The 17,719-nt window shown below is 41.2% G+C and overlaps 1 protein-coding gene across 6 annotated transcripts in view; it reads left to right on the forward strand.

Annotated features, from left to right (window-relative positions):
• Positions 1-1,235: 1,235 nt before the first annotated feature.
• Positions 1,236-17,719, forward strand: part of ADAMTSL3 (ADAMTS like 3) — a 189,542-nt gene continuing 173,058 nt past the window's right edge. For 3 of the 6 annotated variants that reach the window (XR_007507472.1, XM_049812197.1, XM_049812200.1), the window contains exons 1-2: positions 1,987-2,102; positions 3,594-3,685. Coding sequence is in view for 4 of the 6 variants with exons in the window: in XM_049812197.1 (XP_049668154.1) it covers positions 3,611-3,685 (75 nt within the window). In the remaining 2 variants the exon portion in view is untranslated. Of the gene's footprint in view, positions 1,329-1,928; positions 2,103-3,593; positions 3,686-17,719 lie in introns of those variants that run through there. The other 3 variants (XM_049812196.1, XM_049812199.1, XM_049812198.1) reach the window with 3 other exon arrangements.

Below are 17,719 nucleotides of genomic sequence, written 5' to 3' on the forward strand. Positions count from 1 at the left end.
GTTAGGGATGCACACAGCCAACTGATCTGAAGCAAATGACCAGGAGCAGCATTGAAGGAAGGTATCAGAGTAAGCCAGGAGGAGAAAGTAGCGAGCACAGAGATGAGTACCACCGAAAAAGGGAAAAACAAAGAAATGCTGACCAGCATTCAGATTTGGAAAATGTTATTAGAATCTCGGGGCCAAACTTTTCAATATAATCTATGGCGTAAATACAAGTGCTAGGAACATAGCCAGGGCTATTTTGTCTAAATACACCCATCTGGCAAACAAATTAATAGCCCACTTTGCAGCTTTTGCTTCAGGAGCCCAGGGGACTGCTTCACTATTGAGGGGTAAATAATTTTAAGAGAAGTGGCATTCTAAATAGGGATGGAGCAAGCTGTGTACATTCCTAACTAGATGGCAGGTCTCGGGGGTCAGCTTCATCCCGTGGTTGTGAACATCTTTTGGTTTTTTGTTCCGGTAGTACTTGCAGTACTACCAGCCATAGTTTTGGGACAGGAAAATTGATTTTTGGCCTCGGTTGGTCTAACGGCTAAATTCTGGCTTTAAAATCACTTGCGATCAAGTCTGAAGTATAAGCTGACTGCACCAATATATCTTTTTTGAAGGTAACAAATTGCAGGGTTATAACTGAAGTCATGGTTAAAGGACTACGGGGTTGTTTAAGAAACTGCAGCAACTGAAATGGATAGAAAGCAAAGCTTTGCAGGAAGTTGGTGTACTTTCAGCTGAGCGGTGTTAGAAAAAGAAAAGATCAAGACCTTAGCAGTACTCTTGCCTGTTACGCAGCCTGTTGTGGTGGTAACGTGCAGACTGGAAAGAACAGCTCGCCTCGGCTGTCAGGGTGAGCCTGCAGGCAGCGCAGCCTGCGAGTCTTGCAGCGGCGCGGAGGAAGGCAGAGCGGGCAGCGCAGGTGTTCGTGCGAAGTCGGGGACGTCCCGGAGAGCCGTCCCCCGGTGCCGCAGCGAGGCGGGTGCGCAGCTCTCCCCGCGCCGCGGGGGCCCGCTCCAGCTCTCCTCCCCCCGGGGGTCCGCTCCCCGGTCCCTGTGTTGCCTTTGGCCGGGCTCCCCTGTCAGCCTAGTTTCAGCAGAGGGCACTCTGTTCCTAACGATGGAGGAGGCGCCTCCCGTGCGGGTGAGAAACCTAAACAGATTGGAAAAGTTTCCAGCGCAACATATTTGAACAAACTCTTCATCGGTTATGTTTAGTTCACTGGAGCGTATTTTTAACTTCAGTGGCAGGGCTAATAGCCCTTTTTCTACGTGCTGCTCTTAGCGGACGCGGCGAAAGCTTGGGACATCAGTGGAAGCCGTAGCGCGAAGGTAGAGGATTTCAGTGCTCCTGTTTAGCAGCCCACGGCTGTCGTGTGAGACATGCTCGTCAGATTTACAGTAGGAAACCTAAAAATATCGTAGAGGGCAGCACGATTAAAGACCTCCTCGGTGCGCGAGCAGATCTGCAGCTGTATTGTGAGAGTTACTTGGAGATGAGACACAGGATGGTTGCGGTTTTGGGAGCTGCTTTGCATCAGATTTGGGGGCTGACTTCACGGTAGCTTTCGCCCCTCGGGGGAAGACGAACCGCTTGGTCCCGGGCTGCCGGGGGTCTGGGCCGCCGACACCGAAGCGCCGCCAGCGCCTCCGCAGCCGAGGCGGGGGGAGGGGGCCGGGCCCCCTTGGCCGCCCGCCCGCTGGTTCGCGCCGGCCGGGGAGGCAGAGGCTGCGCGGGGGGTGCCGAGCCGCGGCGGCGGAGCGGGCGCCGGGCCGGGCCGCGGCCCCGCGCCGCAGGTGGAGGCGCCCGGGCGCCTCTCGCCGGGGCCGGGCTGCGGCGGGCGGGCGGAGGCGGCCCGCTGCCAGCAGCCTGTAGGACCTTGGCTAACGTGCGGCGGTGGGCTGGAGCCTGGCGTGAGGGAGGGGCCGCCGCTCGCGATGCAGGATGCTGTATCCCCGGTGCCGTGACAGGCAAGGCTCTCCCCTGCCCTGCGAGCGGGAAGGAGGCGCCGGCAGCGCCGGACCCGCTCCCCGCCTCCCTCCCGGCCCCGGCCCCAGCCCCGCTGCGCGCTCCCCGCCGAGCCGGGCGCCGCGGCGCCGCACCAGGTGGGTGAGGTCGGCGGCAGCGCCGGGGGAGGGGAGGGGAGGGGAGGGAGCCCTGCGGCTGCCCGGGCCGGCCCTCGGGCGGCGGCAGCAGCAGCCTCCCCGACCCGCTTCCCGGGCGCGTTCCCGCGAGGGAGGCGGGCGGCGGGCCGGGTCCCGCGGGCGGCTCCCCCAGACGGGCCGGTCGGGTTCCGCGTCAGCGGGGGCGGGCGCGGTGCTGGGCGAGGGTCGTCCTAGAGGAGTCTCCGGGAGGGCAGAGCGGCGCGGGTCGCTGGCAGAGCCCTCGGGGAGCCCCGGCGCCGGCACCTGCGAAGTACCGGACTCCGGTGTGTTTCGCCAGTCGTGGCTCTCGGCTGTGCCTGGCGGGGGGTGGGGGTGTGTGTGAAATAAAAAGAAATCTTCCTTGTCTTATTGCCGTAGTTGATTGAAACTTTCGAATGACAAAAGAAAGCATCCAGGAGAGCCAAAACCTTTCGGGAGGGAGGGGCACGTTTAAGTTTCTTTGGAGGGAGGGAATAAAACACTTCCTTGTGTAAGGAATCTTAATTATGTTTAGTTGACAGGTGCAAGAACTGTTGGGATAGGTGGTTTTCCATTGGGATATCTGACCTTTTAGAAAGGAGTATTTGTTTTGAAGGAGGGATGTGCATTCACCATGGGGCTTTGCACAATAGTGGGGTGGTGGCTGGGAGGAGGGGAGGGAGGGCTGTTTGTGTTTGCGTGTATACGTGTTAGGGGTCTGTGGAACTTGTACTGTTTTGAGATCACTGTGGTAACGAATAGTCTGAGGCAAAAAGATGCATTGGCACTAGGAATTAACAGAATTAGCAGCATTATTACATGACTTTTTTCTTGTTGGCAGTTTTAAGTTGAAGTTTTTAGTAAAAGTGACTGACAGTTTTGTGTTGGCCCTGTAATGGTGGTGATAACTAAATTGATGTTTTGTTTGGGTTTGGGTTTTGTTTGGTTGTTTGTTTTTTTTTGTTGTTGTTGTTTGGTTGTTTTTTTTTTTCCTCTGCCCTGATCACTTAGTCTCTGAGCTGTTATGATCAGAGCTTTCAAAGGCAGTGCAAATGACTGCTGAAGTCCTGGGGCTGGGCTCTCAGCTTTGAGTGGGTGAAAGTGCTGGAACAGTACATCAGAAATCCTATGCTCCTTGGATTTTACCTTCTGGAGATCAAGATGGGAGGGGTTCCCAATTTGATAAATTCTCCTACATTCAGGAGATAATAAAACTTGCCCACTATTGCCAGCTTCCCGATATCTTTAATTTTCCTCCCTTTCTGTTCCCTAATTGGAGCTACCCCACCCTGCAGGCAGTGCTCATGGCATGCACTGCGCGTCTGCTCCTCTGGCCAGCACAAAACTCTGGTGTTTGCATTGCATTTCTTCCAAAGGCCAGTTCCATGCCTTTGCCCAGTTTGCTTTAGTCATTGAAATTCTGGCGGAGCCCACTTGATTTTGTTTGTAACTTGAAACAATTTCTCTCAGCAGAGCCCCAAGGCACGAGTATGGCCAGCCCTAAAGCCACAGGGCTCTTCTGGGAGATCACTTGGCTTGCTATTGCTATCTATGCTCATCTACAGGTAGGTAATGAACTTGTTGCTGTTGTCATGCCTGGTCCTTTATCAGATGATCTTGCCGAACACTTTGAATTACTCTTTTTTAAAGAGAAAACTGCTGAAGGAACTGCACTGTAAATAAAAGGCTCCCGATGAGAAGGTTTTCCTTTCACTGTACTGAATTTCAAAGACATCCATGTGGGAAATTAATATTCTTTCTCTTCCTAGTAATATTGTACCTGACTTTACTATATGGGGACCAAAGGGAGAGATGTTGCCAGATGTGTAATGCCATGAGTCTTTCTAGGCAGAACAGCTGCTCTTCGCCCTGAGGAGGTTTAGCACCTGATAAATGTTAAGATATTGTAAGTGACAAGGGTTATATAAATACCTGGGTAGAAACATCTAAAGCACTCGGAAGTCAGCGTTGGGGCAAGGGGGGAAGGTGGTCCAAAACGGTGTTTGCTTCAAGTGTTCAATGGATACAGGAACCATGGAGGAAAACCATAGCTGCCAACTGATCTATTGCCTGACACATGAGCCTAATCGGTTCCAAAAAGTGAGTATTTCAAGAAATATGGTGTGCTGGCATGCAGCAGAGATGTTGTTATAGTATGTCATTCTCTGTACTGATAGTTGCCACAGCACAGAACGTTTCAAGGATTCTTCAGTCTTAAGTACACCCAAATCCAGAAATCCTTAGAAAAGGACAACTAAATAAACTGAAAAATATCGTTCGAAATAAATAGCATTGTTTTTTGAAGAATTGTAGTAGTTTTTGTTTGTGCTATTGCAATGCTGAGAAATGGTTGTTTCAAACTGGAGCCTGGTATGCTGGGCATTATATAAATGTACATCCTGAAGAATTTTGAATTGAGGGATAATATAGCAGGCAAAAGTAAATTCAAAAGGAGTATGAAGAACTGAGGAGACTGTACTAGACAGCTGAGTACACTATGATCGATTTAGGGTGGACTTTGAGGTTTAAGGTAGCGGGAATGGGGCTATCCTCAGTAGCACTGCTGAATGCACGGTCTGCTGTGAGTCATTTGGCAGCTACCTGTTGAGGAACACCTCCTGTATCTGTATGATGGTTGCAGCTACTCATGAAAGTACGCTTGTTACTTGAGTAAAGGACTTGCCATTAAAGTAAAAATTATTAGATTCATATTAATTGTGCAGTAAAACGCAGTGCATTCAGTGCACACCCAAGCAGATAGGGCAACAGTGGCCTGTTCAGCTTGTACTTTTGTGTGCAAGCAGTTGAGTGATGCTGTAATAATGAGCCCTATAAAATGCTCAAAAAGTAGTATGTAAAGTTCACTTAATAGTTCTCTTCAAGATGAAAATAGAAGTTCAGAGAAGGGAAATGTCAACTTTGTGTTTGGGCCTTTTGGCTATCAAGAGACTTTTTTTTATATACAATATTTTTCTTGTATTTTTTTTCTTTCATATTTTTCTTATTGTAGAACTGGAACCAGTAGTGGCACAGTTTCCTTTTCTCCACGAATGGTTTGGCATAGCTTCACTTGTCTCTTTGTAATAAAAACAACCCAAACACGTTGTAGTAATCAATAGGCTATTGTGAGTAGCTTTATGAACGTTTCAGTCCAGGTCAAATTTTTTGGTCTTGATTGTCCTTTAAAATATCCTAATCTATTTGGCATATTTGAGTCATTAGCACTTAACCCCAATCTTGTAGGAGGCCCTTGTGCTCCTAAGTTTTAGGTGTTTTATCACAATTTTAGGCACATTAAAGATATTTTATATTATTTAACATAACATTTTTGGTATCCAATAACCATTAATTCTTTAATTGGTTGCTTGGGGCCATACTATATGGACCACACACAGTCATTCTACCCTAGTATTGTACCATAGGTTCTACTTGTGTTGTTTTTGGCTATTAAAGTGCTTATGTCTGGAGCTAATCAATTAGAAACAATTGGATGCTGGGCAAGGTCACAAGTCTATGTCATGTCACTTATGTGCAATTGATTAATTTCATCCTGCTTGAGGCAGGTACAGAATAAAATAATGGCCGTTTTAAAAGAATGTGGTGGAAATGTGGTATGAATGTAACGCAAAGAAAACTTTAACATGAGAAGTTGTGAAAAAAAGGTAGCTGTTACTGCAAAGAAATGAAAGTTAACTTTGGTTATAGGAGCCCTTTCTGATTCTTCATGGTAACAAGCACAGCACGGTGTTTAGCTAGGCTTCAAACTGAACTCTGCCCTTACAGATACGCAGTATCTCAAGTTTGACAATTATTTTGTCAGGGGCAGATTAGTCACAGGTGAGTTAGATTTCATAGGATAACCCAATGAATAGTTTACCACTGAGCATTGCTGAGCTGCCTGTTCATTAATTCTGCGCTGCGACCAAGAGCAGTGGCATAAATGACTCGGGAGATCACTTACGGGCTAGCCTTGGCTGTGTTCTTTTGTGTACATAGAGCCTACTTTCTCTAATATGTGCCAATACAAATGAAATTATCGGAACTGTGTTAGTTTAAAGCCAATGGTAATTCAAGCAAACGATGTCTGCATGTTTTTCTTAAAAACAAACAAAAAACCCTCCACCACCAAATGGTAGCAGTAACATGGAATAATTCATTTTTTTCTAAAGATTTAAACAATGAATCTATCCAAAGAAGTTGCTGTATTCCACAGACTGTATGTATTTGTGAACATTAACTATACCCTTGGGCTTGAATGTAACTATTCAGGTGTACTTTTTGCTAAATATGGTGTAAAAATCTCCTAATTTTTCTCACATGATAGCAGGTGAGCTATCAATACTACAGATTTTAGGAGATTATTAAGCTAATAGAAGTATTCAAGTCCAATTTTGCTGCTTTCAAGTGATCTCTTGTACCTGTGGCTCCATATTGGTAACTGAAAAGGCAGAATGCTCAGCCTGGTAACCAACTCTTCCTTAACCTTGTGATAGCATTTTATTACACCATTCAGCTAGATGCTGTTATATTTGTTATAAAATGGATGTAAGACTGTGTATCTCTATATTCTTACTAATGGATTAATGGCAGCAAGAATTGATGGTTAGCAGATTCATATAGATAAATATATATCATCAAGAATTTTACACATGGGTTCATTTTAGATTTAATCTATGGTTTTCAAGTCAGGAATATGCTGCTATTTTCTTAGGTTCCTACAGTCCAAATCAAACCCTCTACAAATCAGTCCGTTTCACCTCCAAAGACCATAGGGTTGCTAATGTCTGAGGAGGGAATAACAGGAAAGACGCCATGTCTGGATATTTAAGAAGCATTAGCTGTGGGTTTCTATGGAAGGAAAAGTTTCATAGGTCACGTATTCATTGAATAAACTGTTGGTTGCTCCCATGATTTATGTTTCTGCAATTCCTGCCTACGTTATGTTTTTTTTCTACCTATTTTGGATATAAAGGATATACATGCTGAAAACATTATCAGATTCAAAATGATTCTGCCATAACCAATCTGCCCAAAACTACCAACATAGTAAATGTCTTTAAGGTTGAGTTTTGCAAGGCCAAAAATCTGATGTCCATTATATGACATAGTGGACTTGGACACCATCTTTGTGGAAAACCTTTGGAGTATTGTTTTACAGTCACTGAATGTATTGCACACCAATGTTCAGAAAACACACTATGATCTACGTGCCATACAATAGTAAGGATTCTTAAATCTCCAGTAACTTTAATCAAAAATATTAGGGTGAGGTTTGCAAGTCCAGAGTTAAATCTGAAACAGTTTCCCTTTTTTTTGTAGGCAGGTTGCAAATTCTGCACCTATCTGGAGTTTTGGTATCAGCCTCGATAGGCCTGTGGTTTTGTTCTTAGTTTGAAGATTGAAATGCCTCTACTATAGAAAAATAACACTTTTGAGACTCTGTAGGAGTGTTCTGGCTTAGAATATTCGTTGTTATTGACAAGGTTGTAACTCAGTGACAGCATTACCAGAAAACTTCTGTAAGTTTCTGAACTTGCTTTGAATTTATGACTAATAATGATTGCTCAGTCAGTGCTCATGGGATCTGAACTGCTGTTACCCCCAATTTACAATACAAGAGAGTTGATTTGCCAGAAAAATTGTGATGAATCTGTCTTGTGACTTGAGACACAAACTGTGTATGAATGCTTATTTTTTTTAAAGGTACTCATAAAAAATTTAAATCAACTATGGGAGATGACCAAGAGTACAGATAATACCAGTGAAGGCATCCTTTTACTATCTAATTTATTTGTTTTCATTTTCTCAATAAATACTTTTATCATAGTGATTATGAATGATGCTTGCGGTGATACAACTCAAAATCAATCTTTGGTTATTCAGCTAAAGCATGGTCCAAACCCATTCATTCCAATGTGGCAAAGGTGGTTTAATCTCTATATCCAGCTAGATTTTGAATTCTCCATCTACATCTTCAGACATGGGTATCAATGGTCACTGTGATGGTAATTTCTGATGAGGTTACAGAGACGAGCAGAGATTCTCAAATCGCTTGTGTGTAGAACTGCAAATTGCTGGTTCCAAAACTAGGTATCCAAGAGTCAAACACTTTTAGAGAAGCCTCAAGTGTAGGAATAATCTCTCACCACAGCCTGTGGCTTCTAATTGGTCTTGAGAAAGTAGTAAAGAAATGAAGGAGTAGCTCTAGGATGATCTTTGGTTTTAGCAGATGCTTGAACGCTTGGTCATTGATGATTACTCATTTAGGTCTGCTTGGTGCCTCTGGATCCTTCATATTCCTTACCAAATTGGGGCATAAACGGCACTGAGGTGGCAGTTTTGCGCAGTGTACCAAATTCCATTCCTGCTTTTGCATCACAGAAAATGTACATGACTGATTGTACTGACATTAAAGCCCTTTTACTGTTCGTTCAGAAATCAGGATTTGGCCATCTAAAATAATGAGTTTTCCTTGAAAAGAACATAAATTTTAAAATCTGAGTCCTTTTTATTTGATTTTACTTCTAGTGGCAGTAGGTTTCACATATTTATGTCTTTATCTGCAATTTTTGGGCCGGAAGCTTTTCTTAAAATAGTTCTCCATGCTCACCTGAATCCAGGAGCTGGGGTTTAAGTAAACACCGAATATAATGTGGCTTGCAATTAAGTAGTAAAATACATTAATTGCAGTGATAGTGGGAGCAGATTTATAATTGTGCCTCTATACTTGTTTGTGTTGCAAGGCTGTGAAAGAAATGTTTGGGCATGAGTTGCATCATACTGTGCAAATGTTGTACTTTACTGTTAAGTCAGTTTGTCATTAAGATTTTATATAGTTGATAATACTGATGATAAAGTCTTGTGGCTGTGTACAGTCCAACACAGTCTTACTTGACCAATTCCAGTGTAATTCTTATTATGCAAAATCTCTGTAAAACAGAGAGAGTTTGTGCATGGTGGAAGAATGGGTTTGTTTTTGAAGTACAGTTTGCTAGTGAGCACAGCATTCCAGAAAGAACATTGGATATAGCCATGGCAACTCTGGAGAGACAACCAAGACCCACACAGTAACTGTATAGAACTGCAGTTCTGATATGCCCTCTGCACTCACTTTTGTCACCAACAGATAAATAATTCCTTTAGATTTTGAAAGCATGCATATATAATTTTCTTTCTCATAAGAGGAGAACTTTTCTTGATGTTAGCTGAAGTCTGTAGACTGTGAAGTGCTCTTGAATTTAAAGGTCATACTTTCAAAATGGCCTCACTCCCACTTCTAGGGGGAAGTACAGTTTTACAAACTCTCTTTTTGATGACCGTCAGCCACACAAGGGTGCTAAACTTAATGCAGATATAGCAGCATTTTCAGAAGGGTTTGCGTGATGTGGAGCCTTTGTTTTGATGACTTCATTAAGACTTGGGACATAAGTTAAACACAAATACTGTTAAGTACTTAGCTGTATTGGTAGGTGCTTAGCTGGATTTTTTGAAACAAGTAACAAGGTAAATTTCAATTAATCCAATGGAAACCAAGCATTAGGTGCCTTAGGCACTTTCAAAAGTCTGGCTAAGCATTTGTCATCATATTTAGCAGACTAAACCAAAACTTTCATGCTTGAAACTCTTTTGAAAGAATTGGTTTCTGGTGTCTAAATTCTAGTACCTGGGTATGTAGATATTTGATAATACTCGAGAAGTGCAAGTACAAGCATCATGTGTGTATAAAGGGAGGGCAGTTTTTGAAAACTTGGCCTAATATATCCCTTCCAGACAGCATGTTACATAAATTGTTTAGGAACAATGTTATTTCTGTTTCTAATTTTATATTTATTAGATTTAACATCATTATGGAGAGAAAATGAAAACAGTATTCTCAATCTGTTTTGAGAAATGTGGTTTCCAAGAATTGTTGGTTTGTCATGCTTCTGGATGCACTAGAAACACAGTGAATGCAAGTCAGCTCTACTAAATTGTGAAACAATATTAAAAATGCATTTACGATTGCAATTACTAGATTGTTGTTGTATGCTAACTGTTGTCATTTGTGTCATGGTGGGAGGTCCCAACTGGTTAATGATGCTGTTTTGTGGCATTAAATAAGTGGAGCATTTGTTTATATGTGGAAACATGTATTTCTGTATTTATGTAATATTTTTTCTGTCATCAGGTGCTTTGCCAAAAATTGACGCTGCTTAAAATTTATAGGATACAGTCTCTTGTCAGTGCATGCAAGCAGAACAGGGTATCGTTTATAGTGTGTATATGTGAAAGGAACTATAGAGGCTCACTCTATAGTAAATGCAGACATAAAGAACAGAGTTTTAGCTGATTTATTGCCTTTTAGTATCATGGAAGTAAGGTGACATGGGCACACCTGCACTGCCACAGAATGTGAAGGGTAAGGGAGTGTGTTCTCTCAAGCTCTGTTTGGCAATAAATGTTTCCTGGCCTGCACCTTGCAGAAGCTCTGAGAAGGTTGCAGAAGCTGGCATTATTCCCAGATGGCTGATTCAGCAAGAAATTAACTAGCTCCAAAAAAATCCCCCCCCCCCTTTTTCTTGCAGTTTCCCTGCTTGTATATGGGGCTGCTCCAGGCCATCTACTGTGAAAGGACAATGCAAGTACTGGTTCCGATACATTCAGATTTGCCTCTTCTGATGGGAGTTTTCCTCGCTTTCCCAGCTACTGCAGCCTCTTGGTGGTGTAGCAGTGGCGTGGAAGCAGAAGGCTAAACAAGCTCAGTGCTCTCTGTGGATGTATAACAAATGAAATATGTTAAAATATGATTTGGCTTCCTCTCTTGAGAGTCTCCTTTTATTAGATGGTTTCAAGGTCTCATTATTCATTTGGTCTCCAAATAGTTTTAAATTGTTCCCTGGTTGACTAACATGGATGTTGGCTGAAAAAAACAATAGCATAGTAGTGTCTTGAGTATTGCCTGCTTGGTAGATGATGTTCTAGTTGGAAACTGCCAGGTACATCCAACATATTACTGATTCTGTCAGCTGATCTCATCGACACTTTTGCTAGAAAGCAGAAGAGGGAATACATCTATCACTGGAGAGATGTGTTGTGTATGCTGTATGCTATGTAGGGATTTTACTAATGCCCCTAACCGATAAGACTGCTTGAACAGGCTCTGTTTTCGTGGCCTGATATTACAGCTTTATTTATATGAATATAAGATGCGTTACGTGACTAACAATTACACTTTTCCTCCAGATGGGTGATTCTCCAGTTAAGTCTTTTCATGGAACAGACAGCTCATAGCTTGGCAGCAGTTAACAGTGCAAACTGAATGGTAGGAAATGCTTTGAAGGGAAGGTGTAAAACAAAGAGTATCATCCTTTCACTGTATGAATTCCTAGTTTGCCCACACTTGAGTACTGTATACAGTTCTGATGCCTTTATGAATGGGGTGGAAAGGCTAGACAGGAATCAGCTGGTAGCTTGTTTCTTCCAGCGTAAGGACTGAGTGCTGTTAAATAACACTACTAGGAGACAGATTCAAAACAATGAAAGGTGGTTGTCCTCAATGTAATGATCTTTGGCACTCCTTGCCATACATTTTTTTTGAGTAGAAGATTACATGGATTTCAGGGGAGAGAGAATGAGTACTGGGAAGATCCACCAAATACTACTATATAAACAAACCACAGCAGGCTAAGAAAAGTAGGTGGGTTCAGGAAAGTCTTCCAGGGAAGTATTGTACGTACTTGCTCTGGACATGCTCTCTGGGTGTCCGGTTATGGCTACTGTCAGAAGCTGATGGGCTAGATGGATCCTTGGTCCGAACCAGTTCAGCTGTTCATATGTCATTTTGATGTTCCTTGGGGCTACACTTCAACAAGGATCTTTGAACCAGAAGTTAGAACCAGTCCTAGACCTACTGTCACTTATGACTCATAATTTAAAAACTAACAAAGAAATAACATTCTCCAAACTCCAAGTGTATTGGGGGGTATGTTCTGGATGCATAAGAACTTGCTTAAAACCTGCGTAGATGAGGTGCGTCCATTCTGAGTTTCTTTGTGTCTGCCTGGAATACCTTGTATTTTTACGTGGTTATTACATTTTTTCTTTACAAACAGTTTTATTGTGTTTCTGGTGCATATTCAAATTTTAAAGCTTTGGAATGGTTTTTAAAGTATACAAGGAGGTTAGGGTCATATTGCTTAATTGCTGCAGTAGTTTCTTGTTTTTAAACAAATGCTAGTATTTCCTTGAGCAAGATAAATAGAGAAATGGTTTCTGATATTTTACTAAATAAGGCTTGGCTTAAATTCCACTTTCATTATGTGGTCAGTCCTTCTGCAAGACACAAATATTCCAGACATTTTCCCTGCAGGAGTGAGCACTTGCATTCACCCCAGTGTGAAACTGCGCACCCAAATGCTTTTTCCATTTCCTCTTCCTACCTCTTTCAGTTAAATTCAGAACACAATAGGTTGGTTAAAGCTGTGAGAAAACCTCCAGAATGCCATCTTAACATATGGGTTTTTACCATGCAGCTGTTTATCTTCTGCTAAGAGGAAACTATAAATGTATTTTTAATGCCAGGAGTTGGGCTTAAAATGCCATTACTTATCCAGTGGGAATAGATTTGAAAATTAGTAAGCAATTAGATCAGTAGGCAAATACATTTTACTTAATGTTGCAAGTCTCATGGGCCTTTCAAATATCCTGTTAGCATCACCTGTTCTTAACTTGCAACCTTTTAAATCTTTACCTAGTCTTAAATTGCAGTGTTACTTTGAAAGGGAAAATTTTCTGTATATTTTTAATTTGTATTTGGGCTAAATTTTAATTAAAAAAAAAAAACAAACAACCTTGCATGGTTTCTCCAAGGGCAACAGATGTACTGGGAACACTAAGCTTTTCTTGGAGAAAATTTCTTCCTGTAGATAACCATCTTCAGAAGGGCCTTAGCTGGGATAACAGAACATGTGGGTCTTGTTGTGATCTTTTGAACTTGCTTGAATTATGTCCTTAGCAAACACCAATGATGTATTTGTTTATAATTGCTTATTTTTCTTGCTGAATTTAGTCCTCTGTGAGCCATCTGTTATATAGAAGCCACTATTTAGACATGGGCAAAATGTAGGAATTGTAGACTTTCTTATTATTTCAAATGTTAAGGCCAGTCCTTGAAAACACTGAAGAAAAGACCTTGTCCCCTGCAACTGTACTATATGAGTGTCCCATCATTCCTTGTCTGCCAAAAATTCACACTGAATCAGCCTAGGCACTATAAAACCTCAGTCCTGAAAAAAATCCAGTCTAGGGAGTCCTGTGGACTTCATTAGGTTGCTGTGCCACAAGTGAGACCTTGTTTTGTAAAATTCGGGCTTTCTACTTCAACAGTACAACATTCTGCACTTGAGTAACAGTGCCAGTGAAGTCTGCAGGCACTCTGTGGGAGTTTTTCTTGAGTACGACCTGCCCATAGGAAGCAAACTGAGGCTGAATTTCATTTGTGCTAACTAGTTGGTTATCGTATTTCCTGTTGTGTGGTGTGAATCATTTCATCTCTTCTTCATGTAACTGCTAAGGACAGATGGCATTTAAATCTGTGTCTGCAGCTGTTAGTTTTCTTGAGAATTGGCTGTATTTATTCCTCTGGAAAAAAAAGCAGAGATGATAAAGATGATAAAGCCTGTTGCTTATAAACCTTGCAAAATTTGAAGTGATTTCCATTTTTTTACATGTCACTTTTTTATTGTGTGCCATTGAAGACCATTTTATCAGGTGTTCCAGACCATCCCTGTTGGCAGGAATTTCTCCAAACTACTGCAGAGGGAAACATCAAAACCAGTCCTGAGAGCATGTACACTATTTTTCAGGAGAACTGAAGCAGAACATGGAAATTCACTTTTTAAAAATCAATGTGACTTTTTGCCAGATTTACTGTATTCAGAAGATTCCTTTGAACCTTTTAAGGGCTTGCACTCTCCACTGCATGGTGCAGTTCTGCTGATGAAAACAGAGGGAAACACAAGCACACCATAAATAAGGAAGATAGAGAGTTGATTTCTACATGCAGCATTTTGTCTGTGCATATGAAAATTGACATCATGGTGTTGGAATGTTGACCGTGTTTTGCATTTTGCTAGCTGCTCTTACTGGAAAGCATGTGTTTCAAAGGGAGTTTTCAATTTTTATAAGTCTTTGCCTTCATAATAGCCCAGTCTTATTTTGAATGTAGGCTTCAGCTATGAATAAAATTTAACTCATGAAGTAAGAGATTCCTCTGGCATAAAATGTGAATGAATTATGCAAACATTAGCCACTAATGTGCATGTCTGGATCAGTATAGTCAAAGCCAACCTTTAGGTTCCAACGTTACCACTCAACATTGTCTTACTCTGTTCAAGAATGCCTTACTCTGAGAGTAAGGATACTGAGTTCTGAGGAACTCCTCTCAAGAAAAGCTGCATTAAGTGTGGGGAAAGCGTAGCTGGCTACACAAAAGCAACCCCTTGTGGGAAATTTTCACTAATGTGCTTTCTTAGCTCCAGATGGGTCTGTGAAAGAGGGGAGCTGAGAAGTGAAGAAAACAGACTAGCAGCAATGAAAAAGTGGCACTAGCCCTTCATCTTAAGAGTAATCTTCCAGATAAAATTAGCAAAATTCAATTAGATTATCTTTCAGTAATGGGCTGGCCTCTCCAACCTTCATAATCCAACTCATTTTCTCAGAGTTTCAGGGTTATATACTCTGTAGAAAGTTGGCAACCCAAGTTTCCCATGTCATCAACTCTATCCAGTCTCCTGAGAGAAGAGTTTTCTGGTACAACATCCTTGCACCTGCTAGTTCTTCCTCAGCTCTTCTCTTCTCAAAATCAGGCCACTCTGAGCCCCTTCATGAAATTATTCCATGCTACTTAAGCAGTTTACTATTTTTATAATAATGTGATTCTGCAAGTGATACGAGGCAAGTCCAGTTCCATTAACCTGTCCTTGTGATGAAGGACCCAAATTCTTGCTGATATTTACAGTGTCTAAGATTGATGAGTTTGAAAGAGTTAGGCATCTGTATTACTCTGAGAAATTACGTCTGCATCTTCAAGTTAAATCGAAAGTACCTAGTACCTGTCAAAGTGTATATGCCTTTGTCTGCAGAGAAAAGCTAGCACATTTTTTTTAATAGGAGCATCTCATACCCCTAAAAAAATATAATTCCCCTTTTTAGGTGGTGGTGTGCAATGTTGAAAGCTTCAATGCACTGCTGAAGTTTTAGACTTGATTTGTATATGTATGCTATATGGAAATATGTGCATCTATAGTGTATGTAATTGCACTAACAAAGTCTTAGGCAAACTGAGATTGTCTTTAGTTGAGTTTTAATCTGAATTAAGTGTTAGATGCAGGTTCCTGATGGATTCTTCTCTGCATGTAAGTTACAGGGCTGCTGTATAAAACAATATACAATGATTTACCCTGGTTTTATTTTTAGTTGAGAAAGTAGACACAACCAGATCTTTTTGCACAGCTAAATGAGAACATGGGTCAAGACAAATGAAGAATGATATTTCATGTTGAAGGGTGATGCAGCTTGCTAGGCTGAATACGTGCTTGAACTGGGGCTTGCAGTTGCATGATTGGTCTTGTAAAATCGGGGCCTGCGTGCCTGATCGATATTTTGGGTTGGAATTGGCTCTTTTAATAAAGTAGCTAAGAAGAAAATGCTGTTCAGAGCTGCATGATTAACATCAGATAGGTCAGACATAATATATGGAGCACTTGAAACAAAGTTTAAATTGGTAGGTACATGCTTGATTCTAATGCATCTTGCTTTATTCTTTGTGGAAGTATTTGTGTTGATACTTGTTAAGTTCTGTTCATCAATACTTGTTAAGTTCTATTCAGCTTTTAAAATGCTGGTGTAGCTCATCTACATCCATTCCTCTTTTCAGAGGGCTACTCTAGCAGCCTGTGCTGTTTATGTGGGCTGTTAGTACAAGAGGATCTGTGCTGCAGTAGTCATTTTTCTCTCTCTTTGGGTTTGCATTGAGGATTGGTGCGGTACTTGGCTCTTCTGCAAGGTGCTGGAGTTGCAAAGGCCTCTCAGTGGCATCAGTCCATTCGTGGCTGCTACAGAGGGCACGTAAGAGCTCACATTTTTCAGAGACGTACACTGACTCACAGGGCTCTCACCTATCTCTTATTTTACTATTTCTTGTTAAGGTTTATGTTTTCTTTTATTTACCGGTTGAAAAAATATTCATAATTATACTTAATATTTCATCAGAACATTTCAATGTAAACAGCTAACTTTACATCTCAAATCTTCAATTATTAATTGTCATGATAGCTACCTATGACTTTTATTGTTTATTTGTAGAATCCTATTTCAAATATAGTAAGATTTATGCAAGCTTTATTGATAGGGGTGAAATTTAATCTTTATTAGGATTAAATGTTTAAGAGTATAATTTGCTGCATATGTTGCAAATACAAGCTGCTATGAATAGATCCTCTGTAAAAAAAAAAAAGCATTTGATATGTTATGTATGGACTTAAATCTAATATGTTGCTATCTTTAACTAAAGGAAATTAAAAGAAGAGATTTACAGAGAAGGGTTTATTCTATTAACTTTAATTTATTTAAAACATTCTCAATTGAAGTTGTATTTGGTTTCTGTATTTTGACTTTGTTTAAAATGTGCTATACATAACTTACTTTGTGCCTTGAATTTTATTCTGAAAATAGTGCAAATTGGCTGTTTTTCATATACGTGAGGAGAAAAATACGAGTAGTAGTAGGTGTAATATTTATTTAAGTGGGATGTCCTGTTAGAAAAACTTGTCCACTCACAGTAGACTTGAGGATTTAAGTGCAAGGTTTCCTGTTATATTACTGTTATATTACTGGAATTTTTTAATGTAATTTTTATACCTTGAAAAGTACTGGGAGAAAGGCTCTCATTTCCTACATGTCTTCAGCCCCCAGCCTCCCAGGAAGCAATAGTATGGAATACATTGATTTAGAATAGGTATCAGGTTTTTGCTTGATGCCAAAGGAGCAAAAACAGGAGGGCAGCACAGCCTTGTGTTTTACCAGTCTGCATGAGGCATTTGATTAATCTGTGAAATGCTGGTGATTGGTTTGGAATCTTATGGCTTTTAGGCAATTTGGAATGAATCTGTGTTTGTAATTTGCAGGAATGAATAGTTTTGGCTTATTTTGAGATTCAGAGACCATATTAAATCTTCTTGGCGTAGGCATTTTGACTTGGAGATTTTCTTATTGTCCCATACTTCCTTTTAAAGTGTGTAGTTGCTTCTTTGAGGATTTTATTTAAGTGGTAATTTTTTGAGAAATTGGTTGTATTTTTTATAGAACAATTTGCAGTCAGCTACTTTCTCTGTTATTTGTGACACAAAATGAGGGAAATCGCTGCATGCACCATCTTAACTCTAAGAAAGGAAAAGTACATAGGGAAGGGACAAATCTAATTCAGTCATTTTTGGATCGCTTTCTGCAAGCGGGCAACAAATTTCAGACCTTGTGTGGATGTGTAGGATTCCTTTCAGCCTTTCTACCAGGAACTATAAAAAGGTTGTATAAAGGCATAGAATGACTACAGCCTGAGTCAG

This window comes from Accipiter gentilis, chromosome 10, assembly GCF_929443795.1.
Source record: "Accipiter gentilis chromosome 10, bAccGen1.1, whole genome shotgun sequence".
Taxonomy (NCBI): Eukaryota; Metazoa; Chordata; class Aves; order Accipitriformes; family Accipitridae; genus Astur; species Astur gentilis.